Source organism: Eublepharis macularius, chromosome 17, assembly GCF_028583425.1.
Source record: "Eublepharis macularius isolate TG4126 chromosome 17, MPM_Emac_v1.0, whole genome shotgun sequence".
NCBI lineage: Eukaryota > Metazoa > Chordata > Lepidosauria > Squamata > Eublepharidae > Eublepharis > Eublepharis macularius.
The window spans coordinates 22,726,446-22,746,380 of NC_072806.1; the positions used below are offsets into that span (position 1 = coordinate 22,726,446).

Consider the following 19,935-nt stretch of genomic DNA (forward strand, 5'->3'; position numbering starts at 1 on the left):
TGCGGGTAATGGGTGAATGTGGATTCGACCTTAGTTCAGCAGCCAGATTCCACATTTCTGGTAACTCCCAGAAAGCTTTACAAGAGAAAGCTGTGAGGCTATTTGCTTGTTTGTCTGATTAGACATTTCTCGATGGGTGCGCAGCAGGTGGCTTTTGACCCTGAGTTTAAGGTCAAGCCTAACAAAATTATATATTGTTGTTTAATAAATATGTGATCTTTAGTCATTAAACAAAAGATGTGTCGATGTGTGAATTTTTGACAGCTTAGCAAAAAGATGGTGTAGGAGATGGGTAAGCAATTGCGAAAGGAATTTCTCATTAAACAGTAATGGGCAAGAGATTTTTTTTAAAAAAAATCCTTGCACATTATCACCTTCCCCCAAGTAAGTATTAATGTTTCTTTGATATTCGCTGACCTCCCAAGATACTGTCTGGTTCTTGGGAAGGGATGAATTATCTTTAGAAAACTGTAGCCTGTTGGTGTGTGTGTGTGTGTCTGCTGTGAGGGGTGGGTGGGTGGAGCCAGTCTCTTCCAGAACTGTGGTGCTGTGAAACCTGTAGTATTTCATAGCATCCAACATTTCATAGGTGAAAACAGGGACATATACATACACACACACTGGTGTGTCTGTAATGCACTGACTATCAAACCAAGAACCATTAGTTAAAACTCCAAGAGCATCCCCCAGACACCTCATTACATATTGCTGAACATTCCCTTTCCAACATTAAACCGACCACAACACTTGAAAAAAAACGTTCAGTCTCAACATTGCTGTTGTAGAGCAGCTGCAATGTAAACTCTTCCAGCAACATTTGATCCCTGGAGTGAGAGTTATTGATGGTAGAAGGGAGGCAGTGCGAGGATACTTGTGCGCATGTATGAGACGTATTGGATACTTGTGCGCATGTATGAGACGTATTGGATACTTGTGCGCATGTATGAGACGTATTGGATACTTGTAAAATCAAAAAGAGTCCAGTAGCACCTTTAAGACTAACCAATTTTATTGTAGCATAAGCTTTCGAGAATCACAGTTCTCTTCGTCAGATGCATGGAGGGCAGAAAGAAACTGGACAAATAGAGGGGAGGGGAGGAGGAGAGGAGGAATGTAAACAACTCCTTTGATATGGAGTATCCATTGGATACTTGTGCGCATGTATGAGACGTATCTGCATGTGCTTTTGAGTCAAACTAAACCAGCCCTTCCCTATCCTCTGTTTTCAGAGATATAAACTAAAGACTCAGGGGAGGGGGATAAAATGTGCACACTCCGCATGCAAAGCATGCAAAGCATGTGCCCAACCAACCAGTTATCTAAGACCAGAGTGTTCCGGGGCCCAGTTCTACCCCCCACCTCCCATAGCTGCTTCCCTGCTAAGCTCTGCCTGCTCTCTCAACAGGCGTGAGCAAATGCTTTCAATGAAGGCGTTGCTATGTCTTGTTTATTCTTAGCTGCCTTCCATAGACTCCAGGCAAGTAACGAAATATGTAACATTCTGAAATAAACTACCACAATATCCTTGGCTTGTCCTCAGCCAAATGTTTGTTTAAATGGGAACTTCTGGCAATGTTGCTCAAAGATGCCAAGGGTCACTTTACACCATCTCCCCCTTCCCCAAAGGATCAAAAATTGTGTTGGGACAAGGTGTGCATAGCACACTGAAGCCACCAGACGCATGTGTCTGGAAGCCATAAGCACATGCCTTTGGCTGATGACGGAGATGCTCACTTTGCACCAATAGGCGGAAAGTGCAGTGCCAGGGCTGGTTTTGCGTGGCACCCTCCTGTGGTTATGGGAATCTGAAATTGGCAACGGACACACAGCAGGAACAGCAAATAACAGATCCCACTCTTGTCTTGGTAGGGATTGTCGCTGTATACACATGAAGTCAATTGCCTTAAAACATAAGATGTGAAGTGGCTCTCAGAGCTGGCTCATGGGTTCCAAGCTCTCAATCAGGGGTACTAGTAACCCTCCCTGGGTTTTGGAATGGTGGAGTGCTATGAGAGAGGAGAGGAGGAAAGGCCCCATCTTCCAGAGGAGCAGCAGCCTCTAATCCAGCACAAGCTGGTAGCAACTGCTGTGATATGCAATGAACTGAAGTGAGCTGATGTAGCACAGGGGTAAATGGTTGGGTTGTGAATCAGCACCATAGAGGGAGGTTTTGGGCTCAGTGACCACGCTTGTATACCACTTAAGGGCTTCTCATTGGCTACTGTGGAAAGGAGGATGCCAGAGTAACACTAGCAGTCATCGCTACATCCTGCGGCAGTGAGTTCCACAAGTTAATTATGTTTTATGTGAAGAAATATTATCTTTTGTCCATCTTCATTTTGTCTGACTGGATTCTGGGAAGCATTCTAGGGTCATACATTTGGTTCTTGTAGGGATTTAGTGGTAGTGGACAAGACATCTTCCTGGAAAGTTTTGATCCATCTGCCACTGCCTGCGTTTTAATTAGCAAGCCCTTGAAAAACGCGCAAGGAACCTCAAGATCCCCCAGAATCTCCCTTCCTCTCTTCTGCACGTGGGATCCAGCACAACCCCCACCATATTACGTTTGTTCCTTAAAGGTCCAAAGTCCCTTTCGAATTCTATGAAACGCAGCAATGCTGTGGGTAAAGGGACCAAGAAACATAACAAACCAAAACTATTTAAAACAAAAATCACTGAGCCTCTTTTTAAGGAAAACATCACACCGTACGTAAGAAAAAGGTGCTCTGACATTCCCATAAAGGCTCCTCTCAGTTCAAGTAATTGCATTTCATTGTTTTTTTTAAAAAAGGGCTTATGAAAGATGCAGAGAAGACAGACATATTAAAAAGAGCCACCGCAGTCCTTGTGTCATCTTTAAGGCAATAAGGATGCCACAGATCTAATTTCTTTTCTCCACTTAGCCCCAGGTCGCCGTGCAGCTGCATCCAAGGCCCAACCAAATGTTATTTTTGTACCGGAGCAGTGAAGGAGCCGTACTGTAAATTTGCCCAGATGCACCCATGCGAGGGACCAATCTGGCAGATCATCCATCTTGTTCACTGTACACTGTCAGGGATGGCATGAATTCCGCACATGATAAACAGATTTCTCCTCAGATCCGCGTCCTTTAACCCACAGCAAGGTCAGGACGACGGCTGCCTGGTTAATAAAAACAGCACTGGGCTGGTTGGAGCTCCCCCTTCTCATTTTGTCCCCGGTGCCAGCTTAAAGGAATCTTGGACAATGACAGCAGCTGTGAATTTTCAGTGCAGTTCTGTGGACTGGGCAGTGCAAGACCTATACAAAAAACTGTACTTGCCGTATGTGTGGGTGGGTGTTTGGGGGAGAAAGACGTGCGCGCACACGCGCACACACACAAATGATACAACTGGAATGAACAAAAGCAGTCACTCATAAAAATGTAGCCTTTCTCAACTATTGCACGCACTGAAATCTGCAGTCAAGCTGGACTTCTTATATATATAATTTATATACATATAAATTATATAATCGGACTTTATATAATTGGACTTCTACCTATTGGCAAAATGTTTATGTGGACCATGTTAATTTCATGGAAAACTGCAAGAACCTTCCAAGGAATTCCAAGATCACATTTTCAGAAACATGCTTAGATATAGGGTGGGTTTTATTAAAACAATTTTTTTGTGCATTCTAAAAGAGGAAGTGATGGTGAGAATTAAGGATGGCCAAATTCTGATGGAGGTGGAGCACTTTTTTTGTCGTCAGTAGACTGCAGGGGGAGGGTGGGAGGGTATTTTGCTTCACAAACCAAATCCCTCTCAGTTGTCCAAGATCCACAATACAGCGGGCACTGTTATTGCCCGAGACCTCAGACTCTGCACTACGTTTGTACGCTTGTACACATGCTCTCTTTTGGAAAGCCTGGATCCTCTCCTTCTCCTTCTCAGACTTTAAAGTAGGTTTGCTTAATAAATACCCAATCAATATTTATTTGTTGTGACTAAAGCAGGCACGAATGAAATGACAAACTATGCATCAAATAAGCAGTAACACACAAAAGGCACACGGGACACTGCAATTAATTTGGCTGGTTCGTTTGATTTGAGATGCCAGCCCTGCACTCCCCGCTTGTCTTCCACCTTTTTAGACGCTGCCAGGAATTCCCTCACACACACCCCTTTTCGTTCTCTTGCCTTGGATGCCCAGTGGGTGGGCTCCTTGGCTCTTGGATACTCTGCTTCCCAAGAAAGCAGACTGGCCCATTAATTTACTGCAGATGGTGGACCACTGCCCTGAAGGCAAGGAGCATGCCAAGCCCCAGTGCAACAAGAATCTGCCATCACTTCTGCTCCTGGCTGGGAGTGAGCAACAGTGCCACTTGCTTGCTCGAGAGCCATTTAATATCCCCAGTCTCCCAAAGCAAGCCCCTTCCTGTCACTAGAGCCCACATAAGCTCTCCCCTCTGCTCAATCAACGTTCTTCTCAGTACTTCAGTTTTTTTTCTCTCCATCCTGCCCGCAATCATATTTGCGATTTATGGAGGGCAACCGCCTATGTTCTTGAGCCCTTCAATGTTAAATCAAAATTCTCTCCGAACAGCTTGTGAACGTTCAATGACTGACTCTTCGCCTCTCAAGAGAACATGCTGCATCATCTCTTGCCATTTGGCAAGCAGTATGAATGGCCATGTATGGAACACACGCGCATGCACAAACACCGGAGCCTGGTCAACATGCCAATCCATAATGCTAACTCGAAGCTTTTAGGTCGAGCCACTTTACCTGCCTCTCCAGGCCTAGATTCCCTGACCCAATCTTGATCCGATTAGGGAGCTGCCGTGTTTGAAGAACAGTTGGGAAAAATTAATAAGGCAAGTGGATCACAACTAGAGTCCATCCTAACTGGGGTTTGTTTTTACTCCTGTGGGTTCACTCTGACCACCTTCCACTGCATTTTGGGGGACTTCAAGGGGCAGAACTGAAGGGGTTAAGAGAGGCTCCTCTTTCTTGTATTTTTTGGGTCTGAGGAGATCATGGATATCAGTGATTTTGATTTTTTAAAATCTTGTGGCTAAACACTTACGTGACTCTAAGATTGCAGGACCCCAGGGATGTGTATACATGAGCCACAACACAGAAATAAAACAAATACCTCTCTTCCCCTAAAACCAGGGCTTTTTTTCAGCTGGAACGCGGTGGAAGGGAGTTCCGGAACCTCTTTGGTCACATGGCTGGTGGCCCCACCCCCTAATCTAAACTCCCCTCTGTCTGGAGATCAGGGGGCGGGGCCACCAGCCATGTGACCAGTTTCTCTGAGGGCAACCCACTGAGTTCCACCACCTCTTTTCCCAGAAAAAAGCCCTGCCTAAAACTATTCCTTTATGAAAGGAAACAATGAAAAGCAAAACACAACATGGTTTTGACATCCAGAGGAGAAGTTCTGAGGGAACTGCTTTCTAATGTTTTTGTTAATTCTCGGTTACAACATACAGCTGTGTTTTTCCTTGAATTAAAGGGTCATGGAAATGTGTCCCCACAGAATTTGTAGCTTAGAAAAACCAGTTTGGGGATACCTGAACAAAATGAGGGGGAAATCCCCCACACACACACACCAAGTGCAAACTCTCTCTCTCTCTTACTTCTCACTGATTGGGCTTTGATCGGAAGTGAAGTTTCGAGAAAGGCAGATGGAGCAAGATTTGATGGCCAAATCCACCCTAATAGGATTTTATGATTATCCCTGGAAATCATTAAGGCTGTGTAAAAGCTCCTCTTGAGAAAGGGTATTGAATTTCTAGCTTCAGTTTTGAGAAGTGGGAAATATGGGATACAAGACAGACCCCGGACTCGTAAGACTGCTGAAACTGGAAAAAAAAAATCTCTAAGGACAGGAGGGAAAAAACTGAGCTATATTCTAAAGACAGCAAGCAGACAGCTACCATGTTAACTCTTAAACAGGAGTGGACTTGAGAAGCAGATCTGCAGTGATTTGCCAAGAAATGTCTATCGCTGATCTGATCCACTATTTAAATTCCAACGCACGGCCCTCGATCTCCAGTAATAATAACCCAAATTCCATTTAGTGTTCATTTGAGCAGTCAGGATAAAGTCATTTCTTATTATCTCCCCACTGTGTAAAAAACAGCTTGAAGGTAGGAAGTCAGCAAGCATTTTCGCCAAAAAGTAATTATTGAGAGTGACATTTTTACTGCTGGCATGCCATAAGGCGAACTGCGCATTTGGAAGGACGAGTCGCTGAAACAAAATGACAGGCCACGCCGTGACATTCCAAGCAAAACCTAGACACGATTTTCCTGGCGGATGGGTTTGATACGTGCCCCCCTTCTTATTAAGTCCAGGGTTCGGGTTTGTGCCAAACCAAATTCAAAAAATGAGGAATAAATTAACAAGATGGTGGGGGGGGACCAATTGGAGAGGGCAAGTGGCTGCTCACAAAAAAGGTCCAAGCGGGAAGCCATACATAGGAACACACATGAAACTGCCGTATTCTGGATCAGACCATCGGTGCATCAGAGTCAGTACTGCCAACTCAGACTGGCAGCAGCTCTCGAAGGTCTTTCACGCCACCTACTGCCGGGTTCTTTTAACTGGAGATTCTGGGGACGGAACCTGGGACCTTTCTGCATGCAAAGCAGAGGCTCTTCCACTGAGCCACAGCCCCTCCTCTACCTGCACCACATTCAGTTCTTTTAAAGCCGCTTAACTAGCAGCCATCACTACATCTCGCAATAATGACTTCAGCAAGTTCATCATACATTGTGTGAATAAATACTTCCTTTTGTCCACCGTGAATTTACGGGCTTGTGTCCAACCACCCGCAGTCTTCATAGAACAGGACTTTCTCGCTTCCCCTTCTTGCTACAGCCCATTAAGCCCTTCATTGAGTGACACACCTGAGCTCCGTTATGCACTTCCTTCATACCATGCATAATTTCCTGCACTTCTATCAAGTCTCCCTAACCGCTCAGACAACTTTTGCTCTAAACAAAAGAGTCCCAAACTCTTTAGCTTTTCCTCGCAGGGAAGGTGATCAAGCGCCTTGATCATTACGGTTGTCTTGTGCGCATGAACTGTACACAGGATTTCAGATGAACCGCACATTTGGCGAGGGTAGTGTGTATTTTTCTGCGGTATGGATGAAATCTGACTTCCTACATGGGGGATTAACAAAACAGTGCTTCTATCTCTTTCCTTGCCTTACATCCACAGGCATCCCGTAATGCACAGGGCAACCACGCTGGGACTTACCCCACTGTGAACAATGACGTCGCCTTCTAAAGGGGGGCGGGGTGCAGTGAAAGCTGGCATCTGCAGGGAGCTCCTCCCTCTTAGCAATCGTTCAGAGACTGAGCATTTCCTAGACTTGCTGCACATCTTGTTCAGACTGGCTTGTAACAACTGGATTAAGCAGGTGCGCAGGGTACCTTTTATAATCAATGGCTCTGATCTTTGTAATTAGGTATCTCAATGTTTTTTTTAAAGCATTCTTTTAAAAAATTGCAGCTGCCTGACCCAATCCCAAGGGATGGGATGGGAAGGAACAGTAATGAACAAGTGGCAGATTCACCAATACTGGGGAAAGCCCCAGTATTGCATTATAGCATGTGCTTTCCATGCAGGAGGTCCCTGGTTTGATCTCTGGCATTTCCAGTTAAGGGACCGCAAGAACCAGGGGTGGGGAAAGGGTCATTTATGTCTGCAACCCCGGAAAGCCTCCCAAGTCTGAGGAGATGACGCTGAGCTAGATGGATCAGTAAGCATGACTTGATGCAAAGCCACTTCATATGTCCATATAGGGAAAAGGCCACGGCTCAATAGCAGAACAGCTGCTTTGGATGCAGAATATTCCAAGCTCAATCTCTAGCATCTCTAGTCAAAGCAGAACCACCGCCAGCCACAAGAGGGCAACATTGAGCTTGATGAACTGACTCAGTTTAGGACAGAGTCACACGATAGTCTCTTAATGCGGAAGCTCCAAGATCATCATAACTACTTTTTCATTGGCTCAAGACCACCATCGTATTCCCTTGCCGCAGCCCGGTAGCAATGCATATATTCTGCATGCAGAAGGCCCCGCATTCAACCCCTGACATCTCCAGTCAAGAAGATCTCAGGTGCTGGGAAAGGCCTCTCTCTGGCCATCAGGAACAGACAATCTGGAACTAGACTGGTATGACTCTATATAAGGGCACCACTTTGGTGGAGCAGCTTTCTCTTTACAGGACAAGAGCGCGTGCTATCGGACTGACTCGTCACTGTGGTTATTTGCACTCCTGGCTTGTGAAACCGGATCCCATTTCCATAAGCCACCCCAGCGTTATAATAAAACCCATTAAGGTACATTATTTTACACATCCTCACATTTGCACCATCCTGCTTTCCTTAATTTGCGATTTTTTTTTTAAAAAAGCCGTTGAGAGAAGAGGGTACTTAAATGTAGGACAGTCAGTAAAAAGTAATTTATCATCTTCCCGCTTCGGTGGGCGCGCTATCAGCCAACTCATTTTCCGCATTCATCATGCAATCAGCCTATTATTTGCATATTAATCAGGCAGTGGACCATGAACGAGCTGCAGCCCAGCCAAATGCTGCACTATCTCAGGAGGAAGACTCAGTAATTATCATACATCAGTGTTATGATGTGGTAATTGATTATAACATCTTTCTGTTGCCCTGGGGGACTCCCACTGCTAACCTAGCTTCAGGCCGGAATTTCTGCTCAGATCCCCCCCCCCCTTCTGAGAATTCTCCCTTGCTCTCCTCTTACTCAATTGTCCCCTCCTTTCTCCCTTCTTTCAACGTTTGCAATTAGTGCATTTTTAAAGTTACCTTTCTCGTGTTAAATAATTGCAGGCCTGGAAGATATATATATATATATATATATATAAAAGATGACAAAAAACAGAAGAGATGACAAAGGAACAGAAATCAAGCGGGCAGGGGCTGTGCAGGAGAACGGCTACTGTGAGTCATGTTCGACTGCTAGGAGGAGGGGGCAGTATTGGGATTTCCCAACTCAGGACCCAGGAGAACGTAAGGAGAGGTGGGTCGGACCAGGGGTCAGTCCACGTTGCCCACAATCTTGTTTCCCAAACTAGCCTGGCCGAAAGCTTTCAGGAATCTCACAAGCAGGCCATGCAAGATAACAGCCCTCCCAGTTACCCCCACTAGCATTTGGACTTCAGAGATATACTGCGTCTGAAGATGGAGTTTCAACTTTAGCTTTGATGGCTAATAGTGACAGACCTTGCCTCCATTTATTTGCCTTGCCTCATTTTAAAAGCGTATTGGCCGAGTAGCCATAAGTATTGCCTGCACCAAGTGATTTCTTTGGTCTTTCCTGAGTGTACTGCCAAGGCATTTCACTGGGTGACTCCACGGCATTTAGGGGTGAGGGAAAGGGAAGTCTCTTTTTCTGCTTTTCCCATTAACACAACTGCATTGACTTGCTAAAAATCCTGCTCCTCCCCTTACTTGTCCTTTTTCCTAAGCGGAATGGTACCTACTCTTTGGTCTTTCCTCATATGGAAGGTGCTCCAAACACTTCGTCGTTTGGCTTGCCATTTTTGCATGTTTTATGGACCTAGAATATCTTTATGGAGAATTGTACCAAGAATTCAAAGTGTTTTGCATGTTTTATGGACCTAGAGTATCTTTATGGAGAATTGTACCAAGAATTCAAAGTGTGACTGCTCTGTAGATACACAGAACAACACTGGCCCTTCTTGCAGTTCACATTGACCGTAACCCAAGGGGTCTGCATTATCCCCCTTGTAACGAATGTCGCTTTCGGACTTTTGGATGTGGCCATCTCTTCTGTTTCCTAAGCTGCTGGGCCGTGGCTTGCGTAATAGTTCCTTGCCACCGCAGTAAACAGATAACAGATAAAAACATTGAAACCTCCAAAAATAGCAATTGCAAACTTTTGTACAAAAGGCAATTTGGGTTGCTTTATTTAGGTACCCACTGACAAGCTAATTCCAGTCCCTTTTGCAAAAGGTCAAAATGAAACATCTGCCAGTTCAAACGGGCACTATTTTTAGGATCTGAGTTCCAAATGGGAAATTGGAAAGGGGGGCGGATAGAAAGAGAATCCAATATGGAACAAAAAGTAAAGTGATGCTGATAATTGGATTAATGGTTTGTATTAAAGGAGGAGAAAACTTGAGAGAAAGAGAGGAAAGGAGAGGGAATATTTGCCACCCATGCTCATCATTCACTCCAATAACAAGAAAGCAGTAAGTATTTTTTTGAAAAATGAAAAACCTTGGTTCTTACAGCAGAAACACAGGGAAAGAGAGGGGACAAAATTGTCTTGCGTGGGGAGCCAAATGTAGTCAGAATAAGAGACTAAGGCAAGAAAGCTGTATTTTAGGTCCTCAAATAGAGACTCTCTTTTGCTTCTTATGCAAATTTGTTGCCAATTATGCAAATCAAGCACATTAATCATTGCATTATTTACCCCTTACTTTGTGCCTGTCCCTGGCAGCTGCCTGGAAACCTATATAAGGACATACAAAGCTGCCTCGTATCAAATCCGACCAAGGATTCATCTAGTTTACTACTGTCCACTCTGACTGATGGTGGCTCTTCCGAGGTCTCAGGCACAGTAGGGGCATTCCCAGAACTTGATCCTGTAAATGGAGTCGCCAGGGATTGAACCTGGGACCTTCTGCATGCCAAGCTGGGGCTCTGTTTCTGAACCATGGCTTCTCCCCTTGTTACTGGAGCTTTTTTTTACTCAAGCTAGGATTTGCTCCTGCTTTCTTCCAGACAACAGCAAAGCCTGTCAGGGAGGGTGTAGCTGTGACTTTCCTCACTGGCCAGAGTAACGGAAGGGGTGAGCAGGCTGCCTCCTCCCTAGCCAATCAGTCTGCACTTTTTGCCTTGTGTCTCTGGATCTGTAAGGGTTACAGCTTTTTTTTAATGAAAGCTGGAAATTTGGGCCCGCTTTGGTATCTGCTGGTGTGCCTGAAATCCAAGCAAAGCTTGGTCAACCAGCCCATAGGGACAAAAGATAAGGAGAAAGATCTCATTGCGGAGGTAAATCTGACAGAATGCTCCTCCGTGCAAAGAAATGCCTCTGAGCTAGAACAGCAGCATGTCAGGGACGCCGGTACCCCATCAAGAGAGCTAGACGGAGCACAAGACCCAGGCACAGGCTGACTACCTTGGTGAGAACCAGGACTCAGAGCCAGCTTAAGATATCCAGCAGAATACATGACTAGCGTTCCCAGGCCAAACTTGATTCTCCTGAATGGATAAACGGGACCCAAGACAACAAGAATGAGACAGTAGAATCCTGGACTGCATCCCTGCAGATGATGGATCGAAACCTTTCTCTGCCCTAGACCTTGGAGAGCTGTTGCCAGTCAGCACAGATGATACTGAACGAGATAGTCCAACTCCAATCAAGTACCTTCCTTGGGTAGTTTCAGTCGTACAGCATCTGCTTTGCACGGGGCAGGTCCCAGGCAAAATCCCTGGACAGCTTCAGCTAAAGGATCTCAGAGAGCAGGCGATGGGAAAGACCCTTTTCTGCCTGAGAAAGTCACTGACAGCTGCAGGAGGCAAGACGAAGCTCTCTTGACATAAAGGACTCCCTTGACATAAAAAGTGGTTTTGTATGCACACGAGGATGGGCCATACTTTTTTTTTTAATTGCACTTTGCCATTTGGAAGAGGGGTTTTGCAGTACAAACTTTCTTGAAAAACTTCCAGTGAGGAAATCATCTGCTCTGCTTTAGGGGTCACCATCTGTTTATTTTATACTCAAGTCCAAGACCCAGCTTGGAGAGACTTGGGGGCATGATCAAAGGCGACAGTGTGCCCCCCAATGCAGCTTCTCCCACCCACAATGTCTCACGGCCTCTTCAGTAAAACAGGCTTCTGAAAGCACCCCGAAGCCACCGTGACCCCATGACTGATCTCTTGCCAGCCTGCAGAGAATTGCCATGACTGCAAGCCCTTCCCAACTCGCTCTAGCAGCTGCCAGTTACGTGCAGAATGCCTGGTGATTCTCCCCAAACGCTGATCCCTTGCTCCCCCCCTGAAAACTAGCAATCTCCAGCAAGTCCAATCTCCAAGCTCCCCATCCTCCTTGCAAAGGTGCTCAGGTCTCTGCAACCCCCTGAAGCCAACCACTAGTAAAACCTGACGGGAAAGAACCCAGAGCTGGTACTGATGTGGGAGGTGCAGGGAATGGGAATGTGAAGCGGGGAAACAAAATTAAAAGGGGGGGGGAGAGGCGCAGATCGCTCAGAAACCACAGTGACACAAGAGGAAGCACTGACTTGCAACACAAGAAGCTTGCCCTAGAGTAGGAGGCTCTGAGAAAGGGAAAGTAGCTAGATTTCTGAGAGCAGTGCTTACAACTCATTAGAACTGACAGGGCTTTTTTTCAGCAGGAACGCGGTGGAACAGAGTTCCGGCACCTCTTAAAAATGGTCACATGGCCACTCGGGGTTTAAATGGAAAAATTCAGAATTGGAAGAAAATATACTTCAAGAAGGCAAGAAAATGATATCTAAAGTTTATAAGATTTTGCTAAAGTGGTATACAGAAGATGAAATTGTTAAAGTTCAGATGGTGAAGTGGGCCATTAATTGCAACAGAGATATAATGATGGAATCGTGGGAATACTTGTGGAAAAATACATTGAAGATTTCAACCTGTACCAATATTAGAGAGAATGTATATAAGATGATATATAGGTGGTACTTAACGCCGAAGAAAATAGCATATGGGAATTCCAAAATGTCAGATAAATGTTGGAAGTGTAATAACCATGAAGGATCATTGTATCATATGTGGTGGACCTGTGAGGTAGCTAAACAGTTCTGGGGAGATATTTTAGAAATGATTAATGAAATTTTACAATTTTCAATAAAAAAGAACCCAGAACTGTTGCTGCTGAACTTGAACATGGAAGAAATCCCTATGCAATACAGAGCATTACTATTTTATATGACAACAGCGGCAAGAATTTTATATGCACAGAAGTGGAAAACAGAAGAAGTACCATCGATTGAAAATTGGATACAAAAATTGCTGCACATGGCAGAAATGGACAAAATGACGAGAAGGTTGAGAGATCAGAATCCAGAAGAATTTTTTAATAACTGGGGGAGACTAAAACAGTATTTAGAGAAAAAGTGGGACGTAAAGGGGAAATTATGGTTGTTAGAAAATTATTAATTTTGTAGATTGGAAGAGATATAGATCTTTACTAGTGAAGAAGAAAGATATACTATAATTGTTATTATTAGATTGAGGTTAAGGTATATCGAAATTATTAACATACTATCCAGTATAATAATATATTAGGATATGTAATAAAAGAATAGAGAAGTAGGTAACAGAATTTAACAGAGGGTTGGAAAACTGTTGGAAGTCCTAGATAAAGGGGGGAGGGAAAGGGTGGGGGGTATTAGAAATAAGGGTATTAATGAAAAATTTGTAATTGCAATTTATACTCACCCAATAAAAATTTTAACAAAAAAAATTGGTCACAGGGCCAGTGGCCCCGCCCCCTGATCGCCAGACAGGGGAGATTGGGGGGGGGGCGGCACTGGCCATGTGACCATTTTCGCCGAGGGCAATTTAAACTTTAAAAAACTCCCCCTTGTTCCAGCTGACTCAAAGTGACGTCATTGTACGGTCTTGAGTTCCACCACTGAGTTCCACCACCTCTTTTCCCAGAAACAAAGCCCTGAGAACTGAGATATATAGCCTGCCCCATGCCAAAGGCTTGAGTGGTGACCAAGAGACAATTTCCCCCAGTAGGACCAAGTGTGGTTTAATCTCTCCACTCTCTTGTGCCCAGGATAATGCCAGGCTCAAGCAAGTGAATCTATGAAGCTGCCATATCAGGAGTCAGACCAAGGATCCATCGAGCTCAGTCTTGCCTACTCAGAGCAGCATTGGGTCTGTGGGGCATTCTCCTCTTCCGACAGGACCACCCCTAAATCCCAACTTTCTTTCCTCAGCCCCCCCCCACACCTCTCTTAGCATTCAGGAGGTTTATCAACTCATGTACAGGGGGTGAGAAATGTGCTAGAGCGAACTGGTTCTCTTTCTTCTGTAACATGAGAGCTGTTCTTTGTTGGGAGTGGGGAGGTCACTCAATGAAACTGATGGGAAGCAGATTCAGGACAGGCAACCCCACCCACCCCTAACTTCTTTGCACGACCAACTTATGGAATTCTTTTGATGACTTTCAAGGAACCCTAGGAAAATTGCAAAAATCGTGTATTGGCCAAGGATGTGGTTTACACCAACCACTTAGGAGGCTTTAAAACAGCCCCATTTAGGAAGATCAGGTCCCTCTATGGCTTTTGGTCACGATGACTTAATAGAACTCCCATGTTCAGAAGCTGTGTATTGGTAAACATCAGTTGCTGGGAGAGAAAAACATCAATGAAGAGCCACTGCCTTCATGCCTATGGTCTTCCCATGGGCAGCTGACTGGCCACGCTGGGGAAACAGGATGTGGGAATAGATGGATGTTTGATGTTCTTTTGCAGCTCTTAGACATCCCCCCAAGTCCCTCTCCAGGATTTTAGCAGGCCTACCACTGGCAGCTGGTTCTCTGTTTGCCACTCCTCCCCCTCTGTGACCTCAGAGCAGCTTATCCAGTCACTGCACAGGGTTCAAACACTCCTTGCTCCCATGCCTTTATGCATTACAATACAATGGTATCAAGGCTTGGTTCTAATTTTACAAAAAGAAATCATTCAAATTAGCCCCCCCCCCATTAAGGCCTCCCTTCTGTCCCATGACAGCTACTTGCACTTTAGCTGCATGAAGCTTGGAATGATGAATGATTCCCAGGAAGGAAGAAATGTAAGAGACATCTGAAAAGTCTCCTGGGATCACCCACAGCTGTATCAGCAAATGAGCAGTTTTGATTTAGAGAAACAGATAAAGAGAGCGAGCGAGCGAGCGTGCACACACACAGAACCAGCTATCACATCACAAAATGGTATCAAACATGTATGCACAGGGTTGTAACGGGGTTGCTTTATTTGTGGTGCCCCCAGCCCCCAGAAGACCCGCAACACTATCCAGAGGGGAAAGGAGCTGCAAGGTCCAGAGCACCTAACTGCAGCGGGTCTCTAAAGTTGCTCTGGTACATTTTTATCCCACGTTTTCCATCTGGATCTCGGGGCACTGCATGCACTTATGTGAAGAAGGCTAAGGGCCAAGCTACAAGTGACGCCTGACACAGGTTGGACACTTGTCAGCTTCCCTCAAGTTTTGATGGGAAATGTAGGCGTCCTGGTCTTGCAGCTTGGCTGTCCGACTGCTGTCCGATGGACTTTTCAGCTGTCACTTGTCCAGCATTCCGCCAAGCTGCCTCCATTTCCCATCAAAACTTGAGGGAAGCTGACAAGTGTCCGACCTGTGTCACTCGTCACTTGTAGTTTGGCCCTAAGAGAGATACAGTGACCGGCCCACAGTCATTGTGCGATCCCCACAATTGAAGATGGCTTGAATCTCCTTGGGCCCACGTCTGCCACTCAGACCGCTACTTCATGCTGCCTCTCATATTATGCAAGCAATGCCAAAATATCGGGCAAAGGTGTATTATAAAGTTAAGACAAACGAAAAAGAGGATTTCAAATACGAGTTGTGTGTAACTGTCACACGTACACAGTCCTGACCCAGTTTCAGCAATCGGTAACACCATTTATAGCAAAAAAAAAATCACAATGGGAAGTACACAGAAATTTGGATTCCTTTTTTTAAATTCCCATGTGACTGGATCAGGGAGTGCAACACATACATTTTAAGAGCGACATGACCCCAAGGGCATTCGAGCATTGAGGTGGAAAGAGAAGTGTGCAGAAGACAGGAGAGGGAGCCTGCCAATCCCCCTCTTTGATCAAAGAGAGATATAATTGCATGCTTTGAACAAGTCTGACAGAAAATACAAAAGTGATTCGTTGGCTGTCTAGGCTGCTTCACGTGGGACATCCCCCCCACCCCCCAGCACAGATTCCTCTCATTGTCCTCGTCTGACATTTGGACAGTTCTGGCTCAGTTGCACTCTCTCTCTCTCCCTCTGTGTCTCATGAGGACCAGATACACAGAATAAAAAGTACACTGAACATCAGCATTGGCTAGCGGCTGATGTTCATGAAAAATCTTGGGGCAGCTTGACAGCCAAAGGCCATTGAGAGCATAGAGTGGGAAAGATGGTTCTGTTAGGGTGTGTGCCCATTTTGGAGAGCTCCGCATTGGACACCTGCTCCTCTTGTTTCAGGAAGAGCCAAGCATTCGGTGTGGAGCCCTCAAAAGCTTCCAGAGGCCCTTTGGCAATTAAATTTGTCCGGTGCTGAACAGAATGTGAACGAACACACAGAAGAAGTTCTTCCAGGCCCTATGGATTTCGATGTGCTCAACTTCCTACTCTGGATTGCCAGATGGGTGCTGGCAACCGGTGGGAGAATCTGGGGCGGGTGGTGGGGACAATTGAATGGGTGTCGTGCCAATGCCGTGACATCAATTCTAATGTGAACCCAGAAGTGTATCAGGGCACTTCTATCATTGTATCAGGGCAATGCTCCAGGACTCATCTGAAACTGTATGGGTTTACAGCCCACTGGGGAGACTGGCATCACGCCAATACTGTGACATCAGTTCCGGCCTGAACCTAGAAGTGATGTCCCCACTTTGGAGCGATACTCCGGGATTCACCTGAAACACTGTTTCACTGATACCGAGGTTATCCCCCCCTACCCTGCATTTCCCTCCTGCTGCTCTATAGAATAGAAGTAGGGCCCTGAAGGTGTGGAGTGGGAATCCCTCCCCCCATCAAAATTAAGTGCCCCATCCTCGGCTGAATCGTGCCCATATGGCTTGAGTGGGAAGAATGCCAAAATGCAGCAAGAGACGCGGCATCTCTCCATACTTGCTTTCCTGCTGCCTTAGCGTCTGTTCTCAACACTGTTCAACAACACGCAGTTCTCTCTCTGGGTCAATCCTTGATCAATCCAAACTTCTGGAGAAAGTCTATTATAAAGCTAGCATGAGGATTTGAGCAAGAGTTGGAAAAGAAAAACAATCAAGAGGAGGAGGGGACAGAGATGAGAGGTGCACACCGCGCAGGATTCTGTCATACAAACTCTGACTCTTCAGCTACCCAACAACGAAACTGTGATTGATTTTGTCACATGGTCCAGTGTTCACAGCTCTTCACATACACCGACTGTCCTTATAACAAACGTCTTAGGTAAGTTAGTATTACTACGCCTGGGTTGTGGACTGATATGGGGAGGGAGATACTGGCAGATGTAAGATCAGAGCTAGGGATCTTCTGAGGTTACGCTTGGGTCTCTTAGTCATCACAATGTTGTAGTTCTCCAAGAGGATTATGGTGCTTTCTCTAAAAATCAGAATTAAACTACAATATGGAATTCTACAGGACGCTTCCTGTGGTCCCCAGGGGCTACGTGGCAATCAGAAAGTGGTAAGGAACCAGCTTAAATGCACAAAGGCGCATGCTACATCTAGGAAATGTGAACCTGCTCCCCCTTCCAAGACACAAGAACAGAGGACGGCCCGCCTGCTTCCTCCCCCACCCCTCCAAACAGAAACAGAAACGCCAAACAGCAAAGCAAAAGAGTTGAAAGGAAACCAGCCGATTACCTGAGCTTGCACATCCCTGCTGAAGGGAATCTTGCAGCGACGACGCAGAATGAACGACTGGAGAAAGAAAAGGAGGGCTATCAGGGAGAGGCACGAGAAGGACACAGCCTACTTGCCCACGCCACCGTGGCCTGGCTTCAACGTCAAGGGTCAAAATCAGCTCCGAACTGCCTTACATCTTAAGAAGGATCACAAACGAGGGAAACAGCACAGGATGGAAAGGCCTGGTTCAGAGGATCAGAACATCCTGCCATGTTCACTGTGCACGCTTGCCCCCTCCAGCACCCTCCGATTGTCCATGTATGGGCAACGCATCTGAACAAGGGCAGGTGCGTGTAAAATTCAGTGTGTGGACCCAAAATGCACGGCTGAGCCCAACAAAATTCTGGAACGGACTGCATGATATTAGCTTATGATTGTTTCCCCTGTTCAAATGGAAAGCCCATGCATGGACATCTGGGGCTGTTAAAGGCAGAGTGGGGCAGGACGGAAAGGCATGATTGCCCTTTGAAGGCAGAGGCTAAAGTGACTCTTCCATCCAAACTGGGGGCACGTGTGGCCAAAGATCAAGATCACACCTGTCCCACTTCAGGGGCACACCTTCAGTTCTTTAACGGTCAACCATCAGATTCACTGGATTCCACATTTACGGTTACTACGGCGACATAATGCTCAACGCAAACCCAAGCAAGAAAAGTGCACCCAGTGGACCAACATGATCCTGAGGCTCTATCCAATTGAAAGCCTCCTGTTTTGCACTTGGAGAGTTACTTTCTAATCTTGCCGTTTAAAATGTGTGTTATGGCGAATGTCAAACATGCAGAGCTGACGCTCACAAAGAAGTGTGGGCGATTTGGCAAGCATCTGGTGCTGGAGAAAAACCCCACGGCAGACCTCGGGATGCGCTTGTCAGCTTTCACAGGGGTAACTCCAGGATTTCAGGCACACGAATGCCCAAAGTCTATTATGACACCATTTCATAACATGCTCTTAGTCTGAAACCTGTTATTTTAAGTTGCTCCTGCTTCTGTTTTTATGCTCTGGCTGAAAACTGTTATTTTAAGCTTCTTAATGACCTGTTTTGATGAACTGCCTGGGTTTTTAAAATTCTGGATATTAATTCACGACTAACAGCGTTTTATGTTTTCATTATATTTTGTAAGCTGCTTTGGGCAGGTTCCTTGGAGAGGCAGGATAAAAGTTTGCAAAATAAAGAAATAAAATAAGTCATGGGATGGTGGCCATTTCGTTGCGGTAGTCATTTTATTTTGACCTTTTCACTGTAACACTGTACAGTTCTTTAAAGATTTCAAAGTGTTTCTCGTACATTATTATTAGTTAATCTTAAATTTTTTTTTTACTGTCTCTCTTGAGATAGGACAATACTTTTATCCCTCATATCGCAGATACAGCTTGCATGAGGCTTATTAGTGAATTCATTAGTGAATTCAGAGGAAAGACTGAAACGAACGCTTTCCTGATCGGTGGCTTAGCCTCTCTGCCATTGGCTAGACTAGCTCAAGTTCTCTTCAGAGCAATTCGAAGTATCTGTTCTTAAGCAAGTCGTTGCCAAGTCTCTTCAAGGCTCTCATAAATGATTCCATCTCCACTTAATGGCTCTCAGGCCAGAAATGAAAACCACCAACTGTAGGGAGCCAACGTACTGGAACTCCGCTTAGGAGGCGCCCACCGTCTCTGCTTCGTGACAGGTTCTTTCCCTAACTCGGGGCATTTAATCTTAAATTATGCATGCAAATCAGGCTTCCGAATCGCCAGAATTAGCTTGGACTTTTAAGCCTGCATAAACTTCACTCTCTTCCAATGAGCAATGCAGTGGGATCTGAAAATGGGGAAACAGATTCTGGATTTCTAGAATCTAACCTTGGACTCCAGAGTTCTGGCTGATCTCTTGCCGCCTACATAGTTTCCTCTTGTTGTTTGCTCTTACAGTCTGAAGGTAAATGAGTTCTTTCTTTCTACCTATCTATCACTGCTCATACGGCTATTCCCTTAAGCAGAAATTAAAATGGGAAGAACCTTACTTAATATCATTTATCTGGTGAGGCAAATGAGTTAAAAGAAAGGAAGAGAGGGAAAGTACTTGCGGCCTGAGGGTGCACTGCAAGCTGCCAAGACCCTAAGTAGAGACAGTACTGAAAAAAACCCACAAGGGAGAGAGGCCTCCATTTCTGGGCACGTGCACCAAGGCACAAGTATTTTGTTTGTGTGCAAAGCAAGGGTAGCTTTCGTGTTTCTTGGAATCTCTCTACATTTCCCTTGCACATTATATTTTGAA

At 45.4% G+C, this 19,935-nt stretch overlaps 1 protein-coding gene across 2 annotated transcripts in view; it reads right to left on the reverse strand.

Annotated features, from left to right (window-relative positions):
• Nucleotides 1–19,935, reverse strand: part of CUX1 (cut like homeobox 1) — a 332,631-nt gene that overhangs the window by 61,422 nt on the left and 251,274 nt on the right. The window contains exon 20 of one of the 2 annotated variants that reach the window (XM_055001347.1): nt 17,640–17,696. The exons of the other annotated variant lie outside the window; for it this stretch is intronic. Within the exon in view, the coding sequence (XP_054857322.1) occupies nt 17,640–17,696 (57 nt within the window). The remainder of the gene's footprint in view (nt 1–17,639; nt 17,697–19,935) is intronic. 2 annotated transcript variants of the gene reach the window in all.